At 41.6% G+C, this 23,389-nt stretch overlaps 1 protein-coding gene across 1 annotated transcript in view; it reads right to left on the bottom strand.

The window, feature by feature from the left end:
* Positions 1-23,389, bottom strand: part of CDH12 (cadherin 12) — a 2,012,840-nt gene that overhangs the window by 25,247 nt on the left and 1,964,204 nt on the right. The window contains exons 11-12 of the mRNA XM_085606875.1: positions 21,508-21,629; positions 12,656-12,773 (exon numbers count right to left, since the gene is read on the bottom strand). Of these exons, the coding sequence (XP_085463001.1) occupies positions 12,656-12,773; positions 21,508-21,629 (240 nt within the window). The remainder of the gene's footprint in view (positions 1-12,655; positions 12,774-21,507; positions 21,630-23,389) is intronic.

The following is a 23,389-nucleotide window of genomic DNA, read 5'->3' as shown; positions in this document are numbered from 1 at the left end:
ATCCAACCTAATGATATCGAAGTTGGGAGGCATTAAAAGGTCCAGGGTAGGAGCGGCTGAGTCATTTAGCCAAGTTTCAATCAGCATTAAAAGGTCAAGATCTTGGACAAGGATGAGATCGGCAATATCCACCACGTGTTAACAGCCGATCTGCAGTTTAGAAGCTCACATTTGAGCTAACGTGGGTGTCCGTTGATGGAGGAAGCGTGGGGGATTGATTCAATTAGATGCGAGTTAGATGGGGTAGAAGGAAGTGGCAGATTATAGGATAGTAGGAGAGATTGAATATCACTCTCAGACAAGGAGGATCTACATCTGTGAGGGTGAGAGGGGTCACTCGGGTGCAGAGCGGAGGCCCAACTATGGGGTGTGTGGGTGGAGTGGGATGTGGTTCGACTAGGATATGGGGGCGGGGAAGGTGCCGGGTACAACCGAAGTCAGGGCACAAGCGTAGAAGGAGATTGGTCATGAGGGAGCGGCTTAATCTGGAATCAACTGATAGAACCACAGTGATGTGTGATAGGCTACGAAAATCAGCCTTAAGTTGTTGAAGGCAGAGTGCAATCTCGTTAAGTCTGTCTTCCAATGAGGTGTGTGAATGGGGAAGTGAGGCTAGGTCCCGGGGACCCTGCGGCTGAGGATAGTTAGTGGGGGAAGGGACAAGAGGGGCCGGTGGCGAGTGAATGGGCCCCGGGGCAAGGGATTCTGGGAAATGGAACTGCATGCTTAGAGGGATGTGAGGGCTAGGGGAGGAGGGGACGGACTGCAGGTGACCCTTGCCAGCATGTGTGGCCAGGTCGGGATTGCGGGTAGAGCTGGGGGAAGGGATTGTGGGGAGAATCCGGGCAGCGTTTTATAGAGCTATAGATGAGGATATCCCAATTATGTTTTTCTTGAGTTGCTTGTTGTATCAGACATGTATAGTTGTTCATGAGGCCATTTTGTATGTTGCTTAAAATGATTGTAATGCTTTTAATGAATCAAATAATAAACTTATACATACAATATAAATACAGTCTAATAGCAGTTGTGACTCATTATAAAGTAGTGCAGAGGGTTAACACTCCTGCTGCAAAGTATGTGAAACATGCAGATAACAGTTTTGTTGATGGTGTAGGTAGTTCAGTGGCTTATTGCTCTTGTCACACAGATGCATTTGTTACTTGCAGTTCATAAGTTACAATGCTTCTAATGTAGCACAGTGAGCTATGAACTGGCATTGAAGCACTGCATGCAGATTGCACGGCATCGCTTTAGAACTGTTTGGGTTTTTCTTGCAGTTTTTCTCTATCTTAAAGTTTCTAAAAATGGTTTGTTTTGGGTAGAAATAAATTGATATTAGTAAAGTCAACACCAACTTCTGTGTTACATTTTAAATCCTGAGTGTGTGCTTCTGCATATCAACCACTCTTAAAATATGCTGACTACTAGTATAGATAGCATGGGATTCCTACACCTTGGAGTCTTTATTGTTACCTCCAGTAAGCCCCACACAGCTACAATGCCACAACCCCTTTCTCCACCACTCTACAAACCACCTCCTGGTGCACTGCTGCTTAGGGGATAAAGTCTACTTTACTCCTGAGGCCCTCAAGAGGCAAGGAGACCTAATCACCCCATCAGCAGTGCGTCGAGAGGGGTATTTGCAGAGTGGTGGGCAAAGGGCTGTGGCCTCCTACCACCTCTCAGCAATCCAGTTGTGTGGGTCTTACTGGAGGTAACTGGTAGGCTAGTTGGCACCTAAGGACCGTCAGCAACGAAGGGCACTTCATCCTCCAACCAAGAATGTACCAGGAGGCACGTTTGCAAAGTAGTGAAGAAAGGGGGCAAGGCCTCGGCGAGTTGCCAGCTTCCATTTAAAAAAAAATAATTCTACGAAGGGGGGCTGTGTGGCCCCCCCCCTTCCCTTGATGCTTTGGGCCTGAGACCCCACCCCCCAGGGCCTGACCCATTTAAAAAAAATATTAAAACGGGAGGGGGGGCACGTGGCCCCCTTCCAAAGGCTGATTTCTGCCCCGGGGACCCCGTCCCCCAGGACTGCCGCTTTGTTCTTTTTTTAAAGGGGAGGAGTCTGTGCGGCCCCCCTCCCCAGGCCGATTTTGGCCCCGGGGACCCCATCCCTCAGGGCCCAGCCTTTTAAAAAAACAAAAAATTATTTAGTTTTAAGGAAGAGGGGCCGCGTGGCCCCCCTTCCTTGGGCCAGTTTTGGCTCCAGGGACTCACCCCGGGGCATGGCAACATCCTTTTTTTTTTCGTAATTGGGTAGGTGGGTCTGAGCAGGCTACAAGATGGCTGATTAGAATTGTTGGCAGCCAATCAGATCTGAGGCACGAGATCAGGAGGGTTTGCGGATCCTCCGCGGCCAAATTTGGATATCTGAGAAGTGTTTAAATTTCTCAGGAACTACTGAACAGATTTACATCATTTAATTAAAAAAGTGCTTTTTGGAACAAAAGCTACCTTTGTGCAAAATTTGATTAATTCCGTTCAGCAGTTCGGGCTGTAGCCATGTCTAAAGTTTCCTATGGAAGTTAACATGGCAAAAACGTGTTTTGGGACCCTCCCTTTTTTTCGACCCCGCTTGACGAATCGCCCAGGAACTTTCAACACAGCAGCTTTCCTGACCGGCCCATTCGTTTTAGTGATTTCATGAAGATTTGTCAAATCAAAAAACGCTTTTCCTAGGGAAAATAGGTTCTAACTATAACTACCTACTAGCGACCACCAGTAGGTAATATATACATTATATTATTATATATATATTTATACACACACAGAAGGAGAGAGAAAGAAAGAGACAGGGACTACATAACAAGTAACTGCATAATATAGGCCTACATTTTAATGAGGGATTCTGATGATATTTGCAAACAACGAGGTTGAAGGCCTAGTGGTTTTATTTATGTTACCTGACATGGTAATATCAGCCACGTTACCCATCATGTATTTTATATATCACTTGATTTATTTATTTTTTGTGTCCTTTTAAGCCAAATTATAGCACTTGAACCATCCCTGTTTACTATTCATTGTTTACCTGAGACTGCAGATATTCCTTTGTTTTGAGAAATATGTTTTTTTTGTTCTGGATAATCTGGTAATATTTAATATGTGGTTTATGTTCCAATGTGCATATTATCATAAATGACATTTTAAATACAAGGAACATTGCAAGGAAATTAAAAATGTGCATTCTAAAATGTGCTTTTCCTCAGGGTTTTGACAATATAGACTGAGTTTAACAAGACATATATAAAGAAAGAAATCTAAGTGCAATATAGGTAAGTGTATGTAACTTCTTGATTACAGGCTCTTGTTACAATGTTTATTTTCAGGTACTGGGGAGGATTCCTTGATAGATACTTGCATTAAGGGCAGCTTGCACAGGGTGAGCCTGTCAGGTGTGCTGATTAATGTTCTAAGAGCAGTACTGTTATTGGGAAAGTGTTTATTTTTCATCAGCACAGAATGCAAGACAAAGTGCTTTTTTATTTGTTTTGGGAAGCTAGGTAGTCTGCAAATTAATTCAGCACTGTGAATTTCAAATAATTCAGTTAGACCTATTTTCTTTGGAATTGGAGCTTTGAAACCACTACTATTATATGTATAGCATTCTCCCTCTCTCTCTCACCCTCTCGCTCTATATATGTATATATATATATATATAAATATATATAAATATATATATATATATATATAGAGAGAGAGAGAGAGAGCAAAAGCAAGCAAGAGATAGATATAAATACATGTACTTTAATATTGATAGATAGATAGATATACAGACAGACAGACAGACAGATGGACTGACAGATAGATAGATAGATAGATAGATAGATAGATAGATAGATAGATAGATAGATAGATAGACAGACAGACAGACAGACAGACAGACAGACAGACAGACAGACAGACAGACAGACAGACAGACAGACAGACAGACAGACAGACAGACAGACAGATAGACAGATAGATAGATAGATAGATAGATAGATAGATAGATAGATAGATAGATAGATAGATAGATAGATAGATAGATAGATAGATAGATAGATAGATAGATAGATAGAAATTCTGTCACGCGGAGGTGATAAGATAGATGTCATTGGTTTGAAGAGCTCAACCAAGTTATTTTTCGATTTTAAAATTAGGCAACACTCCAGAAAGCTCACATTATGCAATTCTGTATATTTTCTACTCCATGGGAGAGAGGGTAGAACAGAGAATATGCCACGTGACAACCCACGATAACTGCACCCTAAAGACAAAACTGAAAGGTAAACCATGCTACGAACATACAAATATCTTCAAATTAACTTAATACTCTTTTCTCATTTGTTATACAACACTGCCATCTCTTGGATCATTTGTGACTTTTTGTAATGTATTTCGTTATCTACTTCTTTGTTTCATTTAATTGGGATTTGTTCAGGCTCAACGTTTTTTCTTCAAGTGTGTATAAAAATTCACTTTTTAACCACATATTCCTCATAAATTGAGCGGCCAGGCCAATGCAATTAACACGTTTTCAAGGTCATATGTCCTCGTGCTGGAATTTTGAATGCATGTTAGAGCAGAGACGTTTTCAAAAGCCTGTAAAATATGCAGCAATGTCTTAGAGATGGCAGAGGATGATACAGCGCAGATGCCAAGAAACACAGGTGCATATTTATAAGAGGGGTTGCGTCGCTCTTGCAACATTCAATGAGGAATATGCCTCTCACGATTGTTTTTATGCAGAAAGGTGCCCCTTCCTGCACAAAAACAATCCTGCATGTAACACAAGCACCCTGGCACCATGGTGCAAGGGTGCCTGCGTCCGTGCTAGACATCCCATTGTGCGCCAGCTCTGGGGAAAGGACAGGAATGCAACGTATTGTGATAAATATGGCAGATTCTGCCCTTTCCCTGTAACACCGCAGCACATTAAGGTGACTTGATGCACTGTGCTACATTACAATTACATAAATATGCCCCTTAATTATGATCTATTTTCCTTGAGAAAATCCCCAAGGCCTAATGACTTTAACGTTCATCAAAGCTCTTCAGAAAAGCTCAGCCTTGTTAGTGAGTGCTGCAGAACATCTCAAAAGGCAAAATATTCAAGTATCTGTCCCAGCAAAGCAGTAACTTCCAGTGCAGTCCAATTGCAAGAACTTTGAGAGACATAAACATAGATTGTGACCACACTCAAAGAGGCACAAAATACACATGTGTGCTTTCAATACAGTCAAATAATGTTGTGGTGAATGTAGTCTTTGTATTTCTCATTTCAGGGTTCAATCTTCGTTTAAGCAGTTAGCAGAGTCAGGTTTGGAACCAATGATTTCCTGATCAGGGGTTGATAGACTGCCCCTAGAAATAATGAAAAACACCTTTTTTGTATTGATTTAAACAGGTAAGTTGGAAGCTCAAATCAATGATTCCTGTTGACTACTGAAGAAAGGAGAGACCTTCCTAATCATTGACTTTAATTTATGCAGTTTTCTTCCAGTTTTTTGCCAGAAGAAATACTGTAGTACAGAGCCTTTCATCTGTTTTATTCGAAACACTGAGGCTGATTTTAAGTTTGGCAGAGAGGGCACTCTGTCGAACGACCTTAGACTCCCTGCTAAACTGAAGGTCCAACCGCCGGATTTACAGTCAAGCAAAACTTAAGTATGTCAGCGATGAAGCCTACTCCGTCTATGTTGCTGCCATGCTCCTCTGACAGCCTGATAGAGTAAAAGCCAACAGACATTTGGCACATCGACTGCCTGCCTAATTCACAGTGGGCGGCTGAATAGCCAGTTTTTACTATTACTTACTACTGTCAAAAACCTGGCTGGAAGGGACAGTAAATACGTTTAAATATCTCCCATGCCATGATAGAAAACGTTCATGGTGTGGGGGTCATTTGTCTGTTTTTTATTTTTTTAAAACAAAGTTCCAATTTGGTATTTTGGGCCAGATGTACGACCATAGCATTTTACGACTCGCAAATTGCCTCAAATTGCGAGTTGCAATGTGCGAGTCTCAAAATGCTATATCCAACAGTGTCTGAGACACTGTTTGAGATTCGCAATGGGGTCACAAATTGCATGCTTCATGAATATTAATGAGGCTGTCACAATTTGCAACCCCATTGGGAATGGTTAGCACTCCCAGGGATGGTGGCCTGCTGGGGTCAGCAGAGCACCATGTCTGGGATGGCTTTGCCAATAAAGCAGGTTTTTTTTGTTTTTTTTAAATGCATCCCGTTTTCCTTAAAGAAAAACGGGATGCATTAAAAAAATTAAAATGAAACTTTTTAGTTTCATTTTTTAACCTCTTCAATGCCCATGACGAGCTGGTCTCATCATGGGCCGCGGTTGCGCTGTGCCCATGACGAGACCAGCTCGTCATAAACCCCGCCCGCTAATGAAACGGCCGGCACAGGGCGGGGAAAGGGGCGGGCACTGAAGGGGTTAAGGGCAGGCAGTGGTCCCTGGGACCACTGCCTGCCCTTTAAAAATATTTGCTCACACATTCCCAAAGGGGTCCCCTGGTGACCCCTTCACAATTGTAAGTGCCTTACCACCTTCTGGGAAGGGTGGTGAAGTGTGAGTGTTTTGAGGTGAAATTGCGGTTGCAAAACATTCATACATTGGTTTTGGAGTCGCTATCAGGAAGGGATGCCCTTGGAATGCCCCTTCCGAATAGCGAGTCGCTAACCCTAATTTGCGAGTTGCTAATTGATTAGCGACTCGCAAAATAGCGTTGGTACAATGGCCAAACATTTTTTGCAGTCTCAAACGTGCCTAAAACCTCTTTGTGACTGCAAAAAATGGTCGTACATCTGGCCCTTTTTTTTTCAAGAAACAAAACAAGTCAATGGTTTGATGGGCAGCTGTCATGTTTGATAGAGTTGTCCGTCACACTTTTAACTTATTTTTAAACAATGATGGGGGTTCTTGTCGATGACAAGAGTTGTCCACTGGACCAGTGAACAACTATAAATTCAGATGCCAGTTACTCCATCAAGGTGACTAAGTATTTTACTCATGCTTCAAAATTTATATCAGGCCCACTGTTTTCATAAGTTCAAGGTTCAACCAGGTATGGTGCAGTCAATTAAGGGATTGATGATGTATCTTTTGAAATGTGCCAAAACTACTAAATAGCAGACATTTAATTATAGTATAAACTGACTGCCATCTCCATTGATCTCAAATTTCACAACAAGTTGCTTCAAGATCTCCTACAGCTGTTGCAGGTAAAAGAATGTACAAAATACGAGCCTTAAGTGATTCCACAATTCACCAGGGAATAATTTAAGAAATCAGGTTACTGGTTGAGGGAGATGAAACCCTTGTCAAGCAGCAACCCTAATTCTTCTCAGGGGGAAGTCATAAGCAAACCCTAAATTAACCTGTGCTCAAACCTCAGGTAGCCTGGCTCAGAGGAGTCAGCCTTAACTCGGGGACATTCTGTGAAGTATTTGAAAACACACACCCAAAGGATCCCACAAATAATAATAAATAAAACCAGACCAAAACAGCAGAAATCTGATCAGCAGAATCAGAGATATTCAGCTCTAACAATTGTAATGAAGATAGCACCAAAAAGTACAAGGCACCAACTGTGGATATTTAGTTATGCTGGACCAGGATAAAGTCTCAAGTTCAGGCTGACTACCATGGAGCGCAGGCCAGCTACAGGGACCTAGTAAGGCCCAATGACCAAAGTACCTCAAATCCTGGTTTGAGTAGCATTACCAAGATACCTGTTGAAGATGCATCGTGCAGCTGGAGCAATGCATCGGTTCAGAGTTGCCACGAGGCTGCGATGCAAGGACTTGTTTCATTGACAAGGGCTTGCAATGCAAAGTCCACCGGCATAGAGGATGCCCTCCGCAGTTGAGGGGAAGCATTGGTTCCGAGAAGCTGCAATGCTTCAATGCAGAGTCCTGCATCATCTACATTGATGTATGCAAGAGCCTGCACCATGGATGCATCATGCAGTGGTAGTTCCGAAGAGGATGCGGAAGTGATGCGAGTCTTTGCAATGGTTTTGATCCACACGGCAGCAGTAATACATCAGTCCTGCTCGATGTTGTGCCATGCAGCAGAGTTCCACTGGATCCACAGAGACTGGCAGAGCACCTTAAGACAACTTCTAGGGGTCTAGGACAGGGACGGAACCACTTGGCAGGTTAGACTCACAGATGGCTGAGTCTAGGGGCAAGTTCAAGCTTGTGGGAAACCTGTTGTGTTCCTGAGACTTTAGATCCAGAGGCCGGATAACTAGCCCTTGGAGTCACTCTTGGATTCTTGGTTCAAATCAATGCAGGTCCAGCCCTTCTTACCCAGGCAAGAGGGCAGCAGGTCAGCAGGGCAGCAGTCCTTCACAGCAGCAATCCAGCCGCGAGTCAGTCATTTCAACGGCACCGTAGTCCTACCTAGCAGAGAATCAACAGGCCCAGAAGATTACTGATGATTTCGTGTCTGAGGTCCAGTATTTACACCTAGTTTTACCTTTGAAGAGGGGAGAAGCTTCTAGAGGTTTCCCTTTGAAGTCCCAAGGCATCATACCTTCCCTGTTCTGGCTCCAGACTAACGACAGGGGGTAGGCAGTCCTTCGTGTGGCAGCAGGAGACAGCCTATTCAAGTGTAAGTAGGACTGTGCCCAGCTCGCTCTCGGATACTGCCAGTAAGGGCCCATGCAGACACTGTTAAGTTTCCTATTCTGTGTGGCTGTCTAGGAAGAATACATAAAGCCCAACTGCAGGCTATGCAGGCACTAAACAGCTCAGGCAGGAAATTGACAACTTTCTAAAAGTGACATTTTCAAAAATGTAATTTTAAAACCGACTTCACCATAAATTAGGATTCTTTATTTCAATTTCAAACACACCACACATGAACTGGTTATCTACTCTCATTTGGAAATTACAGCTTATTATATGTAATAAGGTAACTCCAATGTCATCCTATTGAAGAGGTACACCTTGCAGTAGTGAAACACAAATTTAAGAGTTTTTCAGTACCAGGCAAAGTAAAACACAAAGTTACATGTCCTACCTTTTAAGTATAATGCACCCTGCCCTGTGGGCTTTTAGGGCCTACCCCAGGAGTGTCTTACGTATAATAAAAAGGAAGCTTTGGGCCTAGTAAAAAGGTTTATATTGCCAAGTCGAAATGGCAGTTAATAACTGCACACACAGGCTACAATGGCAGCCTTGAGACATGTTTAAAGGGCTACCTAAGTGGATGGCACAATAAGTGTTGCAGGCTCCCTTGTAGCAGTTAGTTTATAGGCCCTGGGTACATGAAGTACCACTCTACTAGGGACTTATAAATACATTTAACATGCAAATTGGGTTTAAGCCAATGTTACCATGTTGTAAGGAATGAGCGCATGCATTTTATTTATTTATTCATTTTTGAGTTTTATATAGAGCTAGTTAGACCCAAGGGTATCAGAGCACTTTACATATTATGAGAATACATTTAACAGTGAATAAACTGTGGGGATTAATGAGGGTAAAAAAGACATAAAAAGTGAACAAACCATACATTATTCAAGTTTTAGAAAATGAACACCAATCAAATATAACAGTAAAGCATTAAGGTAATGACGATAGGGGAGAAAAGAGACTGAAGCAGGTCAGATGACTGTCTCGGAGGATATATTCGATGAGGGTAGGGTCTTGGAGAATTGTAGATTAGTTTGTGATTATACTGAAGTAGTTGTTAAGTAGTAGAGATTTGAGGTGCCGTTTGAAACAGGGGAAGGAGGGGTTGCATAAGATATCTTTAAGGAGCGAGTTCCAAATCTTAGGAACATTACCTGAGAAAGAGAGCACCAGAGAGGATTTATTCTTAAGCTTTGGAGGTATAAGAAGAGAAGAGTTGGAGCTGCGTAGAATACAGCTTCTGCCCGCTCATGAAAGTTTGGTTTCAAGGTATTTGGGATTTCTTGCATGAAGGGCTTTGTGTGTGATACAAGCTGTCTTGAAGATACATCTTCCTTCAATGAGAAGCTAGTTGAGACTCAAGAGGGCTTGTGACATGTGATCAAACCATTTAGTTCTTGCAAGGAGCCTGGCAGCCGCATTGAGAACTTCTCTTAGTGGACAAGGTGACTTTTTGGATGTGATGATGGCATTACCGTAGTCAAGTTTGGATAGGACTAGTCAGTGAACTATGGTTTTAAGATCCTCAAGGGGAATGAATAGTTTAAATTTTCTGAGATGTTTTAGTGTAAAGAGCGCTCCTTTGGCTGAGTTGTTGATGTGCTCTTTCATTGACAGATTTTTGTCAAGAGGCCTAAGGCCATCAAACACGAGTTCATCAGAATTGGAGGAGGAAGGCAAACAGTTTGAGGGGAAGCCCACCCTAAAGTTTGTAGGGCTGACATATAATTATTACAGAAACTAAGCACATAATCCTCTGATTGGTCCTGATGCCATGACTATCTCAAATGACCTCAAAAAGAGGAAGGGCATCCCAAACTAGATGAAGGTGTCCAGGATGTCTATAATGGCTAAAGTACAATGGTTTCCAGTCCAGGATCTCAAGCAGGCTGTTTTAGTCTGCTTGTATGGACAGAATCCTGAATGTTAATAAACTAGAATGATTGGTTCTGTCAAATTAGGTTAATGCTGTTTTGTAGCTGTTTTCCCACAATTGTCCACACACACACACAATTTAAACAAGCTGGGGCACTGCTTCAGCAACTTTCTTTTATGTTTTTATATTTTATATGCTTTTGTAAGGAAGGCTTCACTATCCAAATACAGAGTAAGCTTTTCCATAACGCTTAATACTGCCTCCAAAACATTGCTTTGTGTCAATTTCTATGGCTGGTAGCTCACTCCATAGACATCTGGGCAGCTTGCATGACTCCAGAAAAATTGCCTCCCAAAATGCCACTTAGGATTACTTTCTATAGATGGTGGGACTCACTTAATGGAAATCCGCCCCTCCTCCTCATTTTCATGTGTCGCCTTATCACCTCCTTACCACAATAATGAAGTTCAAACACTCTGAACAGTCTTGACGCTAAACCCCCAGCTTGCTGCCTCCTCACTCTTGCCTGCACACAACCAGCCTGTAGGCAAATTACAATATCAACTCACACCCTATTTTGATCAAATGTGAGTGTGCTTCCTGACTACATCCTGCCTGCTCACGCTCATCACCATTAAAGTAATCCCTTTTCATGCAAGGGAGACTTCCAACTATATTTTATTTAAGCACAATTGTATATGACAGGACGGAGCAAATATGGTGCTTGGTATCTTCTCCCTGTCCTGCTTTTCCTCCGCTGGGCTCTCCCTTTCCAACTAAGCCACATTCTGCATTCTATTGTTCTCACACTCTCACACACCAATCAATGCCTACACATTCAACCAGATTTCCACAGGATGGAACCACTATTTGAAGAAATGTTGATGATCCTACTTTAAACGAATCACCAGTATTGCGTAAAAAACTGCAAATCGAAAATCTCATGCCAATAATACTCTAAAACATTCAAAATCTACTCAGACAAAATTATTTGATGTGTCTTTTGTCCAAGAGGAGTGTTTTGCACCAAGCATGTCATAATACAGTTCACAACTTCTTTTAGTCTTCAAGCTGAATTACTTTATTTGCATATTTTGTGTCAACCTTTAGAAAAATAAATTATATTTCCTATGGATGAGTGAATAAAATTCAGATAATTCATTATCCGCTGTTCTCCTGATTCTAGAACAAAGTCTGGCCTGGTCGCTAAATGGGTCTAAAGTAATATGCATGATAAGGAGTATGGTAAATGGATGGCAAAAAAACATGTCTATGACAGAGCATGAGGCATTTTAAGTACAGTGCATGCTATGTTCTCACTGTTGTCTGATGTCACACAACAGAAGCTGACAAATGTACTCTACCCCCATAGACAGGCTTCGCAGTACAGGGACAATTAAATGGGATTTGGCACATTCAGGCAGCTAGTCATACCTGAAAAAAAGTGGTGCTGTGAAGTCCATACCAGTAGTGACTGTTGCAGTACTTCGAACCCGGTAGGGCTCTCATTGTGAGCAATGGGGAACACACAATAGACACTGTACATGAGCATCAGCTTAACTGATATCATTGCATCCTTATAGCCTGAAATATTCACCCAGAACTATAGTCAAATTGGATGCCTGCAATCCTTACCACACAATGCCAGCATTTCTAAACATCTAGTTGGTGGAACAAGTCATCTTTATAAGTTTGTCATAAAAATTAAGAGTTGACCATGTCACATGAAGTGAAGCATTGAGTGGGCACAGTATAAACTTTTCAAAGCCCATTGAGCCTAGAAATTTTCAAATATGTTGCATAATATTTCGGAATGTTTATTTTGCAGGTATTCAAATGTATCTTGTGGTCCAACAAAGTCATTTTGGGAGTTCTGGTGATATTTATAAACCACTGACCCTTTACAAACCACCGACCCTTCAGCCTCATTGTTTATCATATCACGAAAGTTCACAGCAGTATTATCGGACCATAATACTAAAGGACCAATTAGGTATTATATCTTCATCTCCTGAAGAACATCAGAAACAGAACCCATACAAATTATTTAACTGATCTAGATTCTTTGTATCACTAGTAATCTAGCGCTGTGCAGTGAATGCAATGCAGGTACACATTCGGCTTACTGCTATAGGTGTGGATTGTGAAATTTGGATTTGTGGAAGCCTCTGGTGGGAGTCTGAAGGAGAACTTCTGCCCAGTAGGAGACAAGTCTCTGTCTGTAGCCCCAATGAACTGGATTATCTGCAAAAGAAGAAGAAAACTACATTAAAGATATATTAACTCTGAGGTTTTTTGTATCTCTCCCCAGTGGGTGAAGGAACTTGTTATTTTGCTGCTAAATTGCAGTGGTGAAAAACTATTATGTGAAAATAAGCAAGGGATGCTATACCATGTCCTTGTGAAACAGGGACCTTTATAATGAAACAAGCGGGTAACAGCCTGATGTACTACTCTGACAGAAACATGACAGAAATTCCACCTGCATGTTATAAGTTCTGTAAGATATAAAGCACTTGTAATTTGCCGGCCAGGACTTCGTCCACGTTGGTGATGCAGTATCCCACCCATCAAACTCTCAATCAGACCCAAAGTCAGCCCAAAAAATGAAGTAAAGCCACTTGCACTCTACGTTAATTTGCTCTACTGTGCTTACAGTCATTCTTACAATGCTATATATCAAAGGTGTTACTATTGCCAAACTCACTAGTGGTCCTCAGAAAGATGACAGTGACAGAAGCATAACAGAACTCGCAAGTTTTCAGCACTCTTCTGGTGCCTTCTAGTTAGCATATCTTATGATGTCACAACAAGTTATGTCACACAATAAATTAAACTGAAAACAGCACAGGAAGTGACATCAAAGAAATGGTCAAAACTTGTCAAAATAAATGTAAATCATATAAAATAATACCAAACCTCATATTTTAATAGACACATACTCTACAAATTCAGTGAGATAATATTGACAGCAGCCCAAATTGAGTACGAAATGCATATCAATTGCAAGTATCAAGGGAGAGCTTTGCTGCACACAGAGGATCTCATTCACAAAGGTAAACTTACACTTTTGTCCAAGTTTACGATTGTTTGGTGTTCACAAAGGGTATTGCAAGTAGTATCTTGAAGAGTGGGGAGTCTCCACACATAAAAAGATAGGACTGCCTATATTTTATGTGCAGAGACTTCGCACTCGTAAAGATACTACTCGTAAATTCCTTTGCGAATACCAAAAAATCAGAAACTTACACAAAAGTGTAAGTTTGCCTTTGTGAATCGGGCCCAGAGAGGCTAATCTAGCGCTTAAATAGACCATTGGGTGTTTGCTCATGGTGGAGGGATTTTTGTTAACTCTTCTACTGCTCTTCACACCAAGGAGAGACACATTGGGATGGCAAGTTATAGCTTTCCTCTCCAGATATGTGGTGCAGACTTGTATAATGTTAACTGGACAATGAAATGTGAGTCGCACTCATGATGAGAATGCTTAGAGTCTCTGCCATCAGAAAATAACTCTGAACCCAACTGGATGCAAACAGAACTCAGCAAAAGGAACCCTTTCACACTGTACTATGATGTCATATTCAACGTCAGCAACGCCTGATATATGAAAATCATTATTGTACAATATACTTTGTGGTTGTGGACTAAAAAAAGGAAAAGAATACATCATAGAATATTAATATGCAAAACAAATTAAGTGTAGTAATGTCTACATTTGTTTATTACCTCTCCTTTGCACTGACCTTTTCTATTTCCTTCATGTGCTTGATGCCCAGGTGCATGTTTCCACATGGAATGTCATGCTGTACATTCGTCTGTATCCCATTTCGCTAATACATAATTGTCATAGTTTCCTATTATGTACTGGGGAAATTTAGTCTGATGAGCAAATGCAAATTTCTTCTTTATTTCTATATTAAGACAATTGTGAAAATGTTTTCCCTATAGTTAAAACCCTTCTCCTACGTCCCATTGAAGTTTGAAGGTCATTTGTTCTCCTTCCTACCCGTAAAAGTGTATAACTCAAGCTCTTTGCTGGAAGTAAATTCTGACTATTACTGGATTTAATGGATTGGATTTCGAGGATGGAAATAAACTCACAAGTTTGTTAGTGTTCCGAAACTAAAAAAGAAAACAAAGTATTTCACTGTCCACTCCCCATCCCTTCTAAGCTATTTTCTATGTGCTAGTGGTGGGGAATTATGCAGTAGTAAAACTATTTATAATTGCCAGGAATCAATCTGTGAATGTCTGACATGTGTAGTCTAAAACATAGATTTACAGCAGAGAATCATTCAGAACGTTTTGTGGACATGATGAGAAGGGTAACATAGATAACAGGAATTCCCATCTCTAAGAGTTTAACAAATACAGTTATAGATAGGTTACCTAATAATGGGTATGTTTTCCCTGAAGGTCTTCAGAGGCCTCAATTATACAATGGGAACTCAGAATCCTGAAGTGAAAAGCATTCCCTTTATTTACAGATTACTATTGTTAGAATTGACATCCTTGCCGCAGTATTTCCCCCAAACCTTTTGCCTTCATGCCCTGATTTTGTTGGCAATAAGACTGTGCATTTACTCCTTGCTAACCAGTGCTAAAGTGCTCTCGCCTTCAAGCAAGGTAAAATTGGACTATACTTAATTGTCACCTTTAATTTACGTGTATGTTTCTAGTAAATTGTACTACATGTACCCAGGCCCTGTAAATAAAGGATACCTGTGGGCACCAGCAGCCATTGTGCCACAACCTAAATCAACTGTTTGAAACACAAATCAGACCTGCCACTGAAGCCTGTAGCGCTTTTTTAAACTGACATTTAGACCTAGCAAAATAACCCTTTTGCTAGACCCAAACATTCCCTTTCTAGTAGTTATAAGTCACCCCTAAGATAGGCTGTTAGCGCATGGGGCATGATATTTAAAAAATAGGCTGTTTGTGTACGGTTTTACATGTTCTGGCAGTGAACAACTCCTAATGCCATTTTTCACTGCTGTAAGGCCTATCTCTCCCATAGACACTGGGTTACCCTATCACACTTAATAAGTGCTAGCATCAGATTGCGAGCAGGTAGAGATATGCTGTTTACACTCAAATGCACTAAATAAACTAAACAAAAACATATCTCCAGAGCTACCTATTGGAGTTTCGTCATTTTGGTGTCATTTTATTTAGTAACTTTTATTTTTTTAATTAGTTAAGATGTTTCTTGTATTGTGTTTTCACTTTATTACTGTCTGAGTACTTCATAAACACTTAACACATTTCCTCTAAAGTAAGTCTGCCAAGCTGCCCGAGGGTTAAGCACAGGTCTATTCAGTGACGTTTGTAGTTTACCTTGTCAATGGTTGTGTTTATTATTTGAGGGAGGCTTTCATACCTATCAACCAATAACTCAATTCTATGCAGTAATGTTTTGCAGAATGCTAAGCTATGTGTGAATTTCCAAGATATTTAACAAAGAACGTTGCTGCGGGTTCTGTGAGACGGTTTTCCTGATTTACTAGATCAAAGACAGAGACATTTGTAAAACACAGGAAGTAGTAGGTGCCATCTATGTTGCATTTATTTTTATCTTCCAAAACTGTAAAGGCGGAGCTATCACCTAGCAGATCTTAATACAGATTTTAAAATTATTTTGTTAGTTACCTCTAAAGCAGATGTAAGCATTTTGACAATTCTCACTGTATATCCTTTAATACCTTTACCTTGAGAATATCTGAACGGTTCCCTTTTCAATAAAATTTACCCCAACTACAAACAAATGGGTATTGATTATGCTAGGCTGCAGTCAGTATACCAAGGTTGCTCCAGATGCAACATAGGTTTGGGCTACAAAGGCACACATGCGTTGAGGCAAATGCAGGCCATTGCATTGTGCTGAGTGAACAATGGGGTGGTAGACAAGAATAAAGTTTGAGGAGTTACACAAGGAAGATCCATCGTTGGATTTTTAGGTCTCGCCTGGTGAAAGCAGCGCGTACGCTGGTATCGCCATTGAGAATACCTTTCGGAATCTATTCTGCCAAGGGCTTGCATGCACGCGTTTGCATGGACAAAGATGGCTGCTCTCGCCATTTGTCCAAAGCAAACAGCATGCGCGTGTCTATGGAACTGTGGACAGTCCGCTGCCATTTTGTTGTCCTAGCAACTAAAATGCCGCTTCACCGTGCTTCCGCTTTCACAAGGTGTTCTGGGATTCTTGATTCCTTTTCCTCTCCCTTTTCTCGGCCCGCTACAGCTTTCTCATTTCCTCCTCTTTCTTATCTCCTCTTCTCTTTCCCTTGTTGTCTCTCCACTCCCTGCTCTTTCTCCTTCCTAATGTCCCTTTTATCCTTTCCTCCCCGCATCTCTGTCAGGCTCACGTTTCCTAATCGCCGCTCTAATTTCCCCTCCTCCCTCACTTTTCTCTCGCTTCCATTTATTTGTCCACCCTTACTCTTCCACAGACACTTTTCCTAGACACCCGCTCCGGAAATCCCCCCATTGCTGAAGCTGCCATATTACAGCACGTCGCTGTGCACTGTTCCACTGCTGGGATGTTTTCAACGTACCATCAATGTTGGTTCAACTAGAATAAACTGGACTACAATCTCCAGGACGCATTCTGTTGTTAAATAAAGCAACAGACGTGGAGCACTGTGTCCTTCGTGACAGAATGATCTGGTGACCTTACCCATTTCCCAGTAGCAGTCGGGGTCTTGCTGCTGCAATTTCCGCTCTCTGCAAAGGAGGGCATGTGCTACAGGATGGGCAGAGCCGCACTGAAGCCCAGGCCTGGAGGTACGAGGCATGCTTTCCATCCGAGGTGCAAGGGTGGGGGTCATGTTTTTCAGACCCTGTCAAAAGTGCTGCATTTGGACCAGAGACCATACAGCCCACTCTGGAGGCGTGTGGCAGGAGATGTGCATTTTTGTAGGTTTCCATTTTAAGAATGTCCCACATCTGCGTTCTCTCAGATCTCAAAGACCTTCCCAGGAAACAGCATCCGGCCCTTAGTGCGGTTTCTCTCTGTGAGCTGAGCTGGCCGTTGCCACCCAACCAAAGAGAACAGGGTGCGAGTGTGGTTGTTGGTTGGTCTGTCTGTCTGTGTGTGTCAGGTCTGGGCGGTGTGGTGGAAACATTTGGCGCAGTTACGTCCCAGGGGATGGGAGAAACCATTTCAGCTTACAAATCACGTTGCTGATGTTGCATACCTGTTAATATAGAAAACCTAGCCAATGAAAGGTCTCAAAATTTAAGACAAGCCGTTTTTGAACTAATAAAAAAAACAAAAACAAAAAAACAAACAGCATATTCTTTTACAAGGTTTTTTTCCTTTGATGCATTTTAACCGCCTCAAAAGTAACATGAAGTCATCGCGGGTCGCGTTTGCTCTGGCTAAATAATCTTTTGATCTGTTAAAACACGACGCAAAGGAATTTGTCTGCTTATTTACATGCAGTTCATACTTTCTATTATCCACAGCCTCCGATGAAAATACGCAGGCCTCCTGTTGTGAGAAAAAGTTGTGTGGAGTGAGGTCAATTCACAACTCACGGTGGCCTCTGCACAAACAAAAATGCCGCGTCGCGTGTGCTTTTAATTAGGGTGGGCTTTGCGCGATCGCTTTCATTTTCACGGCCGCTTGTTATAATATCTAATGTATGCAATATTAATTCTGGGCAGAAACTGTGAACGCTGGAAAATTTAGGCTCGCATATTCATTTCAAAATAAAGAGTTTGCCATTGCCTACATTGCAACTACCTTCTTGCTTCTGCGGAGCTTTTGGGGTTGAAGATTATTTTAGGGAGGTTGTTTCTTTCACGACGGTGTTCTGGGTCCTGCTAGTGACTTCATTTGCCCCTGCCTTGTTGCTCAGACGGGGTTCACCCATTTCTTCCATAAACAGGCACGCAGCCCTGCGCGCTGTGCAGTCTACACGAGGGATCACTTCCTGATGCACATTCCATCCAAGGGCAAATAAAAGGCAAGTACAAAATAGCCACATTTAGAAACAATCAGGTTTGTGCTGCCCACAAAGCCATAGTTTTCAAATACAATCATTTGTGTGTGTGTTTGGGGGACACATTTCTACGCTTTTTGTTAAGGCGAGTTTGCCCATGTTGGCTTTGGTGAGGAGCCGACAGTCTTTGCTGGTTATTTTCTTGCCTGCTAAGATAGCTCAGTGAGTTGGTGGCACGTTGTTGAGATCTGTCGGCATTCTGTGAGTTGCAAATTCAACCCCACACTCAGGTCTTTAAGTGGAGCAAAAAAACTGGTGGGGGGGTCTCTTAGAGGGGCGTGGCTGATATAAGGCATGGCTTATAAATATGTAAACTGCAAATCTCTGCTGAGCATAGTATACCGCCTGACTGGTGTTTTTCTGCTTCTGTCACTGCACCCAGATATATAATACAACTAACATTACACCTACGACAAGCGAGGACTATTTGCTTTGTCAATGGTTGTTAGTTACATAAGAAAAATTAGCAACAAACATGGCTTCACTGTACATAACACTGAAAATGCTTCAGTTTAGAAATGATGAAACTGTGAAAGAACTACAGCGAGTCTCTTTAAACTTAAATCGAATACAGTGAAGGGTGGCACTGATGCAGAGTGGAGATTTTTTACCCTGTGGGTGAGGGCAAAAAGGGAGAGCACAATACGGACCTGTTTCAGCCCCTGCTTTATACAACAGCCAGTGCTGAGCACTGGCAGGACCCGGCCCACTTAAAGGCCTGGCCACACTCCATTCAGTATGTGTTTCTTCCGCGTTTGTACAAACAGTACATTTATGAAATGTAAATATTAGTAAGCAACTATGAAAAAGGCTCAGTCAATTTGCCGAAATTATTCAAGAGTTGCAGAATGCCAGACTTTTATCATCGAAGTGAACATTAATTAAAATAACAATTCCTTCCACCTTGAGAGCAAGGAAATTGCCAACACGTCAGTGCAGTAATGTTATTTGATGTTCTTTGAACAAGACACTCTGCTTTGCAGCACCTCGATGACATTGTTTTTGTTCACAGCTATAATCTACCAGCTCGCTCAAAAACCTAGCATTGTGTATAAATCGCACAGCATCACGGATGGTTGTCGCATTGTGATGAGTTGTGGAAACCATACCCGAAAGGTGAACAATTACATTAATATGGTCATAGTAGATGCATATTTAGACTCACTTTTAACGCCTATGTGGAAATCTGCAAACTGAGTGCCATTGGGTTAGGTACTAGGTAACTGTAACATATGTTGCTTAAAGCGCTACCAAACAGTAAGCGCTATATTAAAACAAGCATTGTCACGCGTTCTTGCTTCCTGCCCACTCCAAAGCAAATGTGTTCTTTTTGGCAGTGGTTTTAACTAACCTTGTGCCGTATCCGCAGATACAAAAAAAATATTATTGCCAATGTTGAACAGCACCAGCAAAATAAATAAAAAAAAGTCATGATGCAGAAGCACATATGTATCACCACGCACATACACCTCTGGTTCATAATGCTATAGCGGCCCAGCATCACCATGTATACGTGCATCTGTGTAATGCTGGGGCGGCCATTTTGATTATTTTTTTTGGTAATGTCCCAAGACAGTGGATGCCCATCTCGAAGTGGTAAATTTAATACAATTAAAAATATTGATTTATTTTAGAAAGGGCTGGCCCTACAGCACATTGCAGCTACTGGGCCCTCCCCCACCCCCCAAAAAGGGGGGATTAGTGGATTAGTGGATTAGGGAAAACAACGGAGGAGCCGATGGGGGGATAGTGGCAAGCAGTCAATGCCAGAGCTGGGAAGAGGATGACCTGGCTAAACTTGAGGGTGAAGGGGATAAAACTAATTTAAAAAAAAACGCACAAATGTGGAGAAAGCAATGACTAGCTTGGGCAGAAGAATAACACAGAGGTAGGGATTTAAGGACAGGAAGCAGCACACGAGGAAGGGAGTAAGAACACACATGCATTCCATGGAGTGCTGAAATACAAAAAATAAAAGTGCTTCCCAAAACATAATAGTGGAAGGGTGCAAGTCATCCAATCAAACATGTGGTAAAGAAGCTATGCTCCAAGGGAGCAACAAACACATGAAGAAGAAGGAAAGACTTTGAATTAGAAGTGAGTAAATGAGACTAACAAGAAAGCAATACATTGGCAGCATTGAGCTGGCCTAAAGCGCACTGTCAGTATTTGCATTGTCCACAATAGGCATTTGACAAGAAGTTAAAGCTATTTACTTAATGTCGCCAGTGTGGCTGCAGGCTGATTATCAGAAGAGTGAGTCACCCCACACCTGCCGACACAAATGGTCAGAGACAGAATACTGTATGAACAAGCATTAAAAATGCAATAGGTCTTGCCTTTTATTAACTTAAAGCCATTTGCTTTGCTATACAATATCATTAGCAAAGCAAATGGCTTTAACTTAATCAAAGGCGAGACCTATTGCATTTTCAATGCTTGTTATTTGTATTATTAAGAACCTCGCCACCGACACCTAATGAACTTCATTTAGATAGTAATTTAGAAATCACCTTATTGGATGCACAATCTTATGGTACAGTTTCCGGTGGCTGCCCATCTCTAGGACGCAGACTGGGAAGTCTATGCCCTTGTTCCTTCATGGTGGACTTTATGTTGACTGAAGATGGCCCAGATATCATAGCCTCAAGGCCTAGCAGTTTTAGGTACGAAGACACATTTTTAAGCATCAGACTTTGACCCACAACAAAAGGGATAAAGGTAGTAAAGGAAGAAAGGAAGATAAAGAGATAGGAAAGCAGTAATAAAGGGATGAAGCAGGAATGAAAAAACAAATATGCAAGAGTGATGAAATAATTTAGAAAATATATAGGGGTAGAAGACAGAGGCAACCCTCACAGTTGGAAATATCTGCTTCTAAGAAAAACATTGACCAATTTAATCACAGGAGGACTCTTATGCTCTGAGTGAATGTTTATAAAAGCTAGGAATTAACTGTACAATACCTGTCCTGGTTTGGCATTTTCACATACTGTCATCTCATTTTGCAGGTAGAGTTCAGGTGCAAATTCATTGACATCTAAAACATGAATGATGACCTTGACTTTACTGGTTAGCAGTGGATTACCTGTAGAGTAATGAGGGATGGACGGGCGTTATTATTGATGCCACATGCTAAACAAGAGAACTATTCACCGTCCATGACAGTGGAAAGATCTGGCTGTAGATATTTCACAAAAGGTCCATTGATGACTTACATGTGTTAGACTTATCATACAGACATGGTGATATAAACTAGTAGCATAAGATAACTAATTTGAAGCTTTCTGTTGACTATGTGAACATGTGCAACCTTACAAATTGATGGTCTGGTTCTTTGCACTGAAATTTTAAATCCTATGATGCATTTTTAGTATTTAAAACATCATGACGATAATGCCTTAAAAACATTTTCTAGAGGTGTTGGGATAGATTGTTGTTAAATGGAATAATTAGCATGTGAATTGTTACCTTGTGCCACAGGGAAAGCTGGTAATTACAGTATTAAGATTTTTTTGAAATACCCTAGGTTTGGGAGAAGGTTTCATTACCAGGTTTAGGACAAGTAGCAGTTGCAACATCATAGGGCATGCCACTGATTACAGATCACCATTTCAGCAGTACATAATTTAAATTCACCATTTTAGCAATTGTTTGTAATTGTACCAGGCCAATTGCTATCCAAGTTGCATCAGTGACACGGTACTTAAAGTGCCTATCAGCAAAATGTGCCAATGTATCCACAATGAGAAGCCTGGTACAGAGGTGTGAGATTGCTCACATAGTAAGATTTAAGCAGGAGTAACATTGTTTAGTGGCACTTCAGGTGCAACAAATTGAACGGGGCTTACAAATGAAAATATTGTCATGCTCCTACAGCATACCAAGGAGTCTCAATGATTTATGCACCTGTTCCGCTCAGAACAGTCATGGAAGTTAAATAATGCAGATATTATATGTGCAGAATTTGATGTGTGAAGCATTTGATCAACGTGACTATGTTTGCATACTTCAGCAATTTTTAACACTGAGGGCCTCATTATGAGTACTGGAGAAACCCTAATTCGGTTAGAAAAAACAGGTACTGGCCAAACTGGTATTGCAGAATCGTCTGTCACTCTGCAGGTCAGAAGTAATTTACCAAGAGTAATAGGGGCATATTTACTAGAAACTGGCAGAGCGCAGTGTTACGCCAAAATTGGTAACGCCACGCTTCATCAGTTTTGAAACGCAGGGATGCATCTCATTTACTAAAATACAGCACACCCCTGCGTTTCCCCTAGCGCTAGTGCTATAGAAGCTGCCTAGCACCAGCGCAGGCACCCTTGCACCATGTTGCAAGGGTGCCTGTGCTGCAGGGGTGATCGTTTATGTTTAGGAAGGGACACCTTCCTGCATATAAACAATCTTTACAGGCGATCTGCTGTTTCTATGTGTGCTGCAGAACGCAGCACACATGGAAAGAGCAAAATATGAGGTGAAATGAAACATTTCTCCTTATATCGCCTGCTTAAGACCAAGTATTCCCATGCGATATTTTTGGCGCTGCCCCACACCTTGTAAATATGAGGCAGCATCAAAAAACAGCGGGTGTTGCCGTGGAACTCCCACGGCAACACCCATTGCACTCCCCTTTCATGCGTGAATACGCGCATTATTTACAAGGCAGCGTTAAGCCATGTTTAGTGGCTTAACAACACCTTGTAAATGAGGGGAAGGACTCAACCCCACCAGAACATCGTAAAAAGTGACGTTCTGGTGGTGCTAACTCCTTGTAAATATGTACCATTGAATCTCCCTGAATTTGTAACTGAGTGGGAAGTGTAATACCAGGCACAAAACTGCCCA

This window comes from Triturus cristatus, chromosome 5_2, assembly GCF_964204655.1.
Source record: "Triturus cristatus chromosome 5_2, aTriCri1.1, whole genome shotgun sequence".
Lineage (NCBI taxonomy): Eukaryota > Metazoa > Chordata > Amphibia > Caudata > Salamandridae > Triturus > Triturus cristatus.
This window is presented reverse-complemented; position numbering and strand designations above follow the sequence as displayed.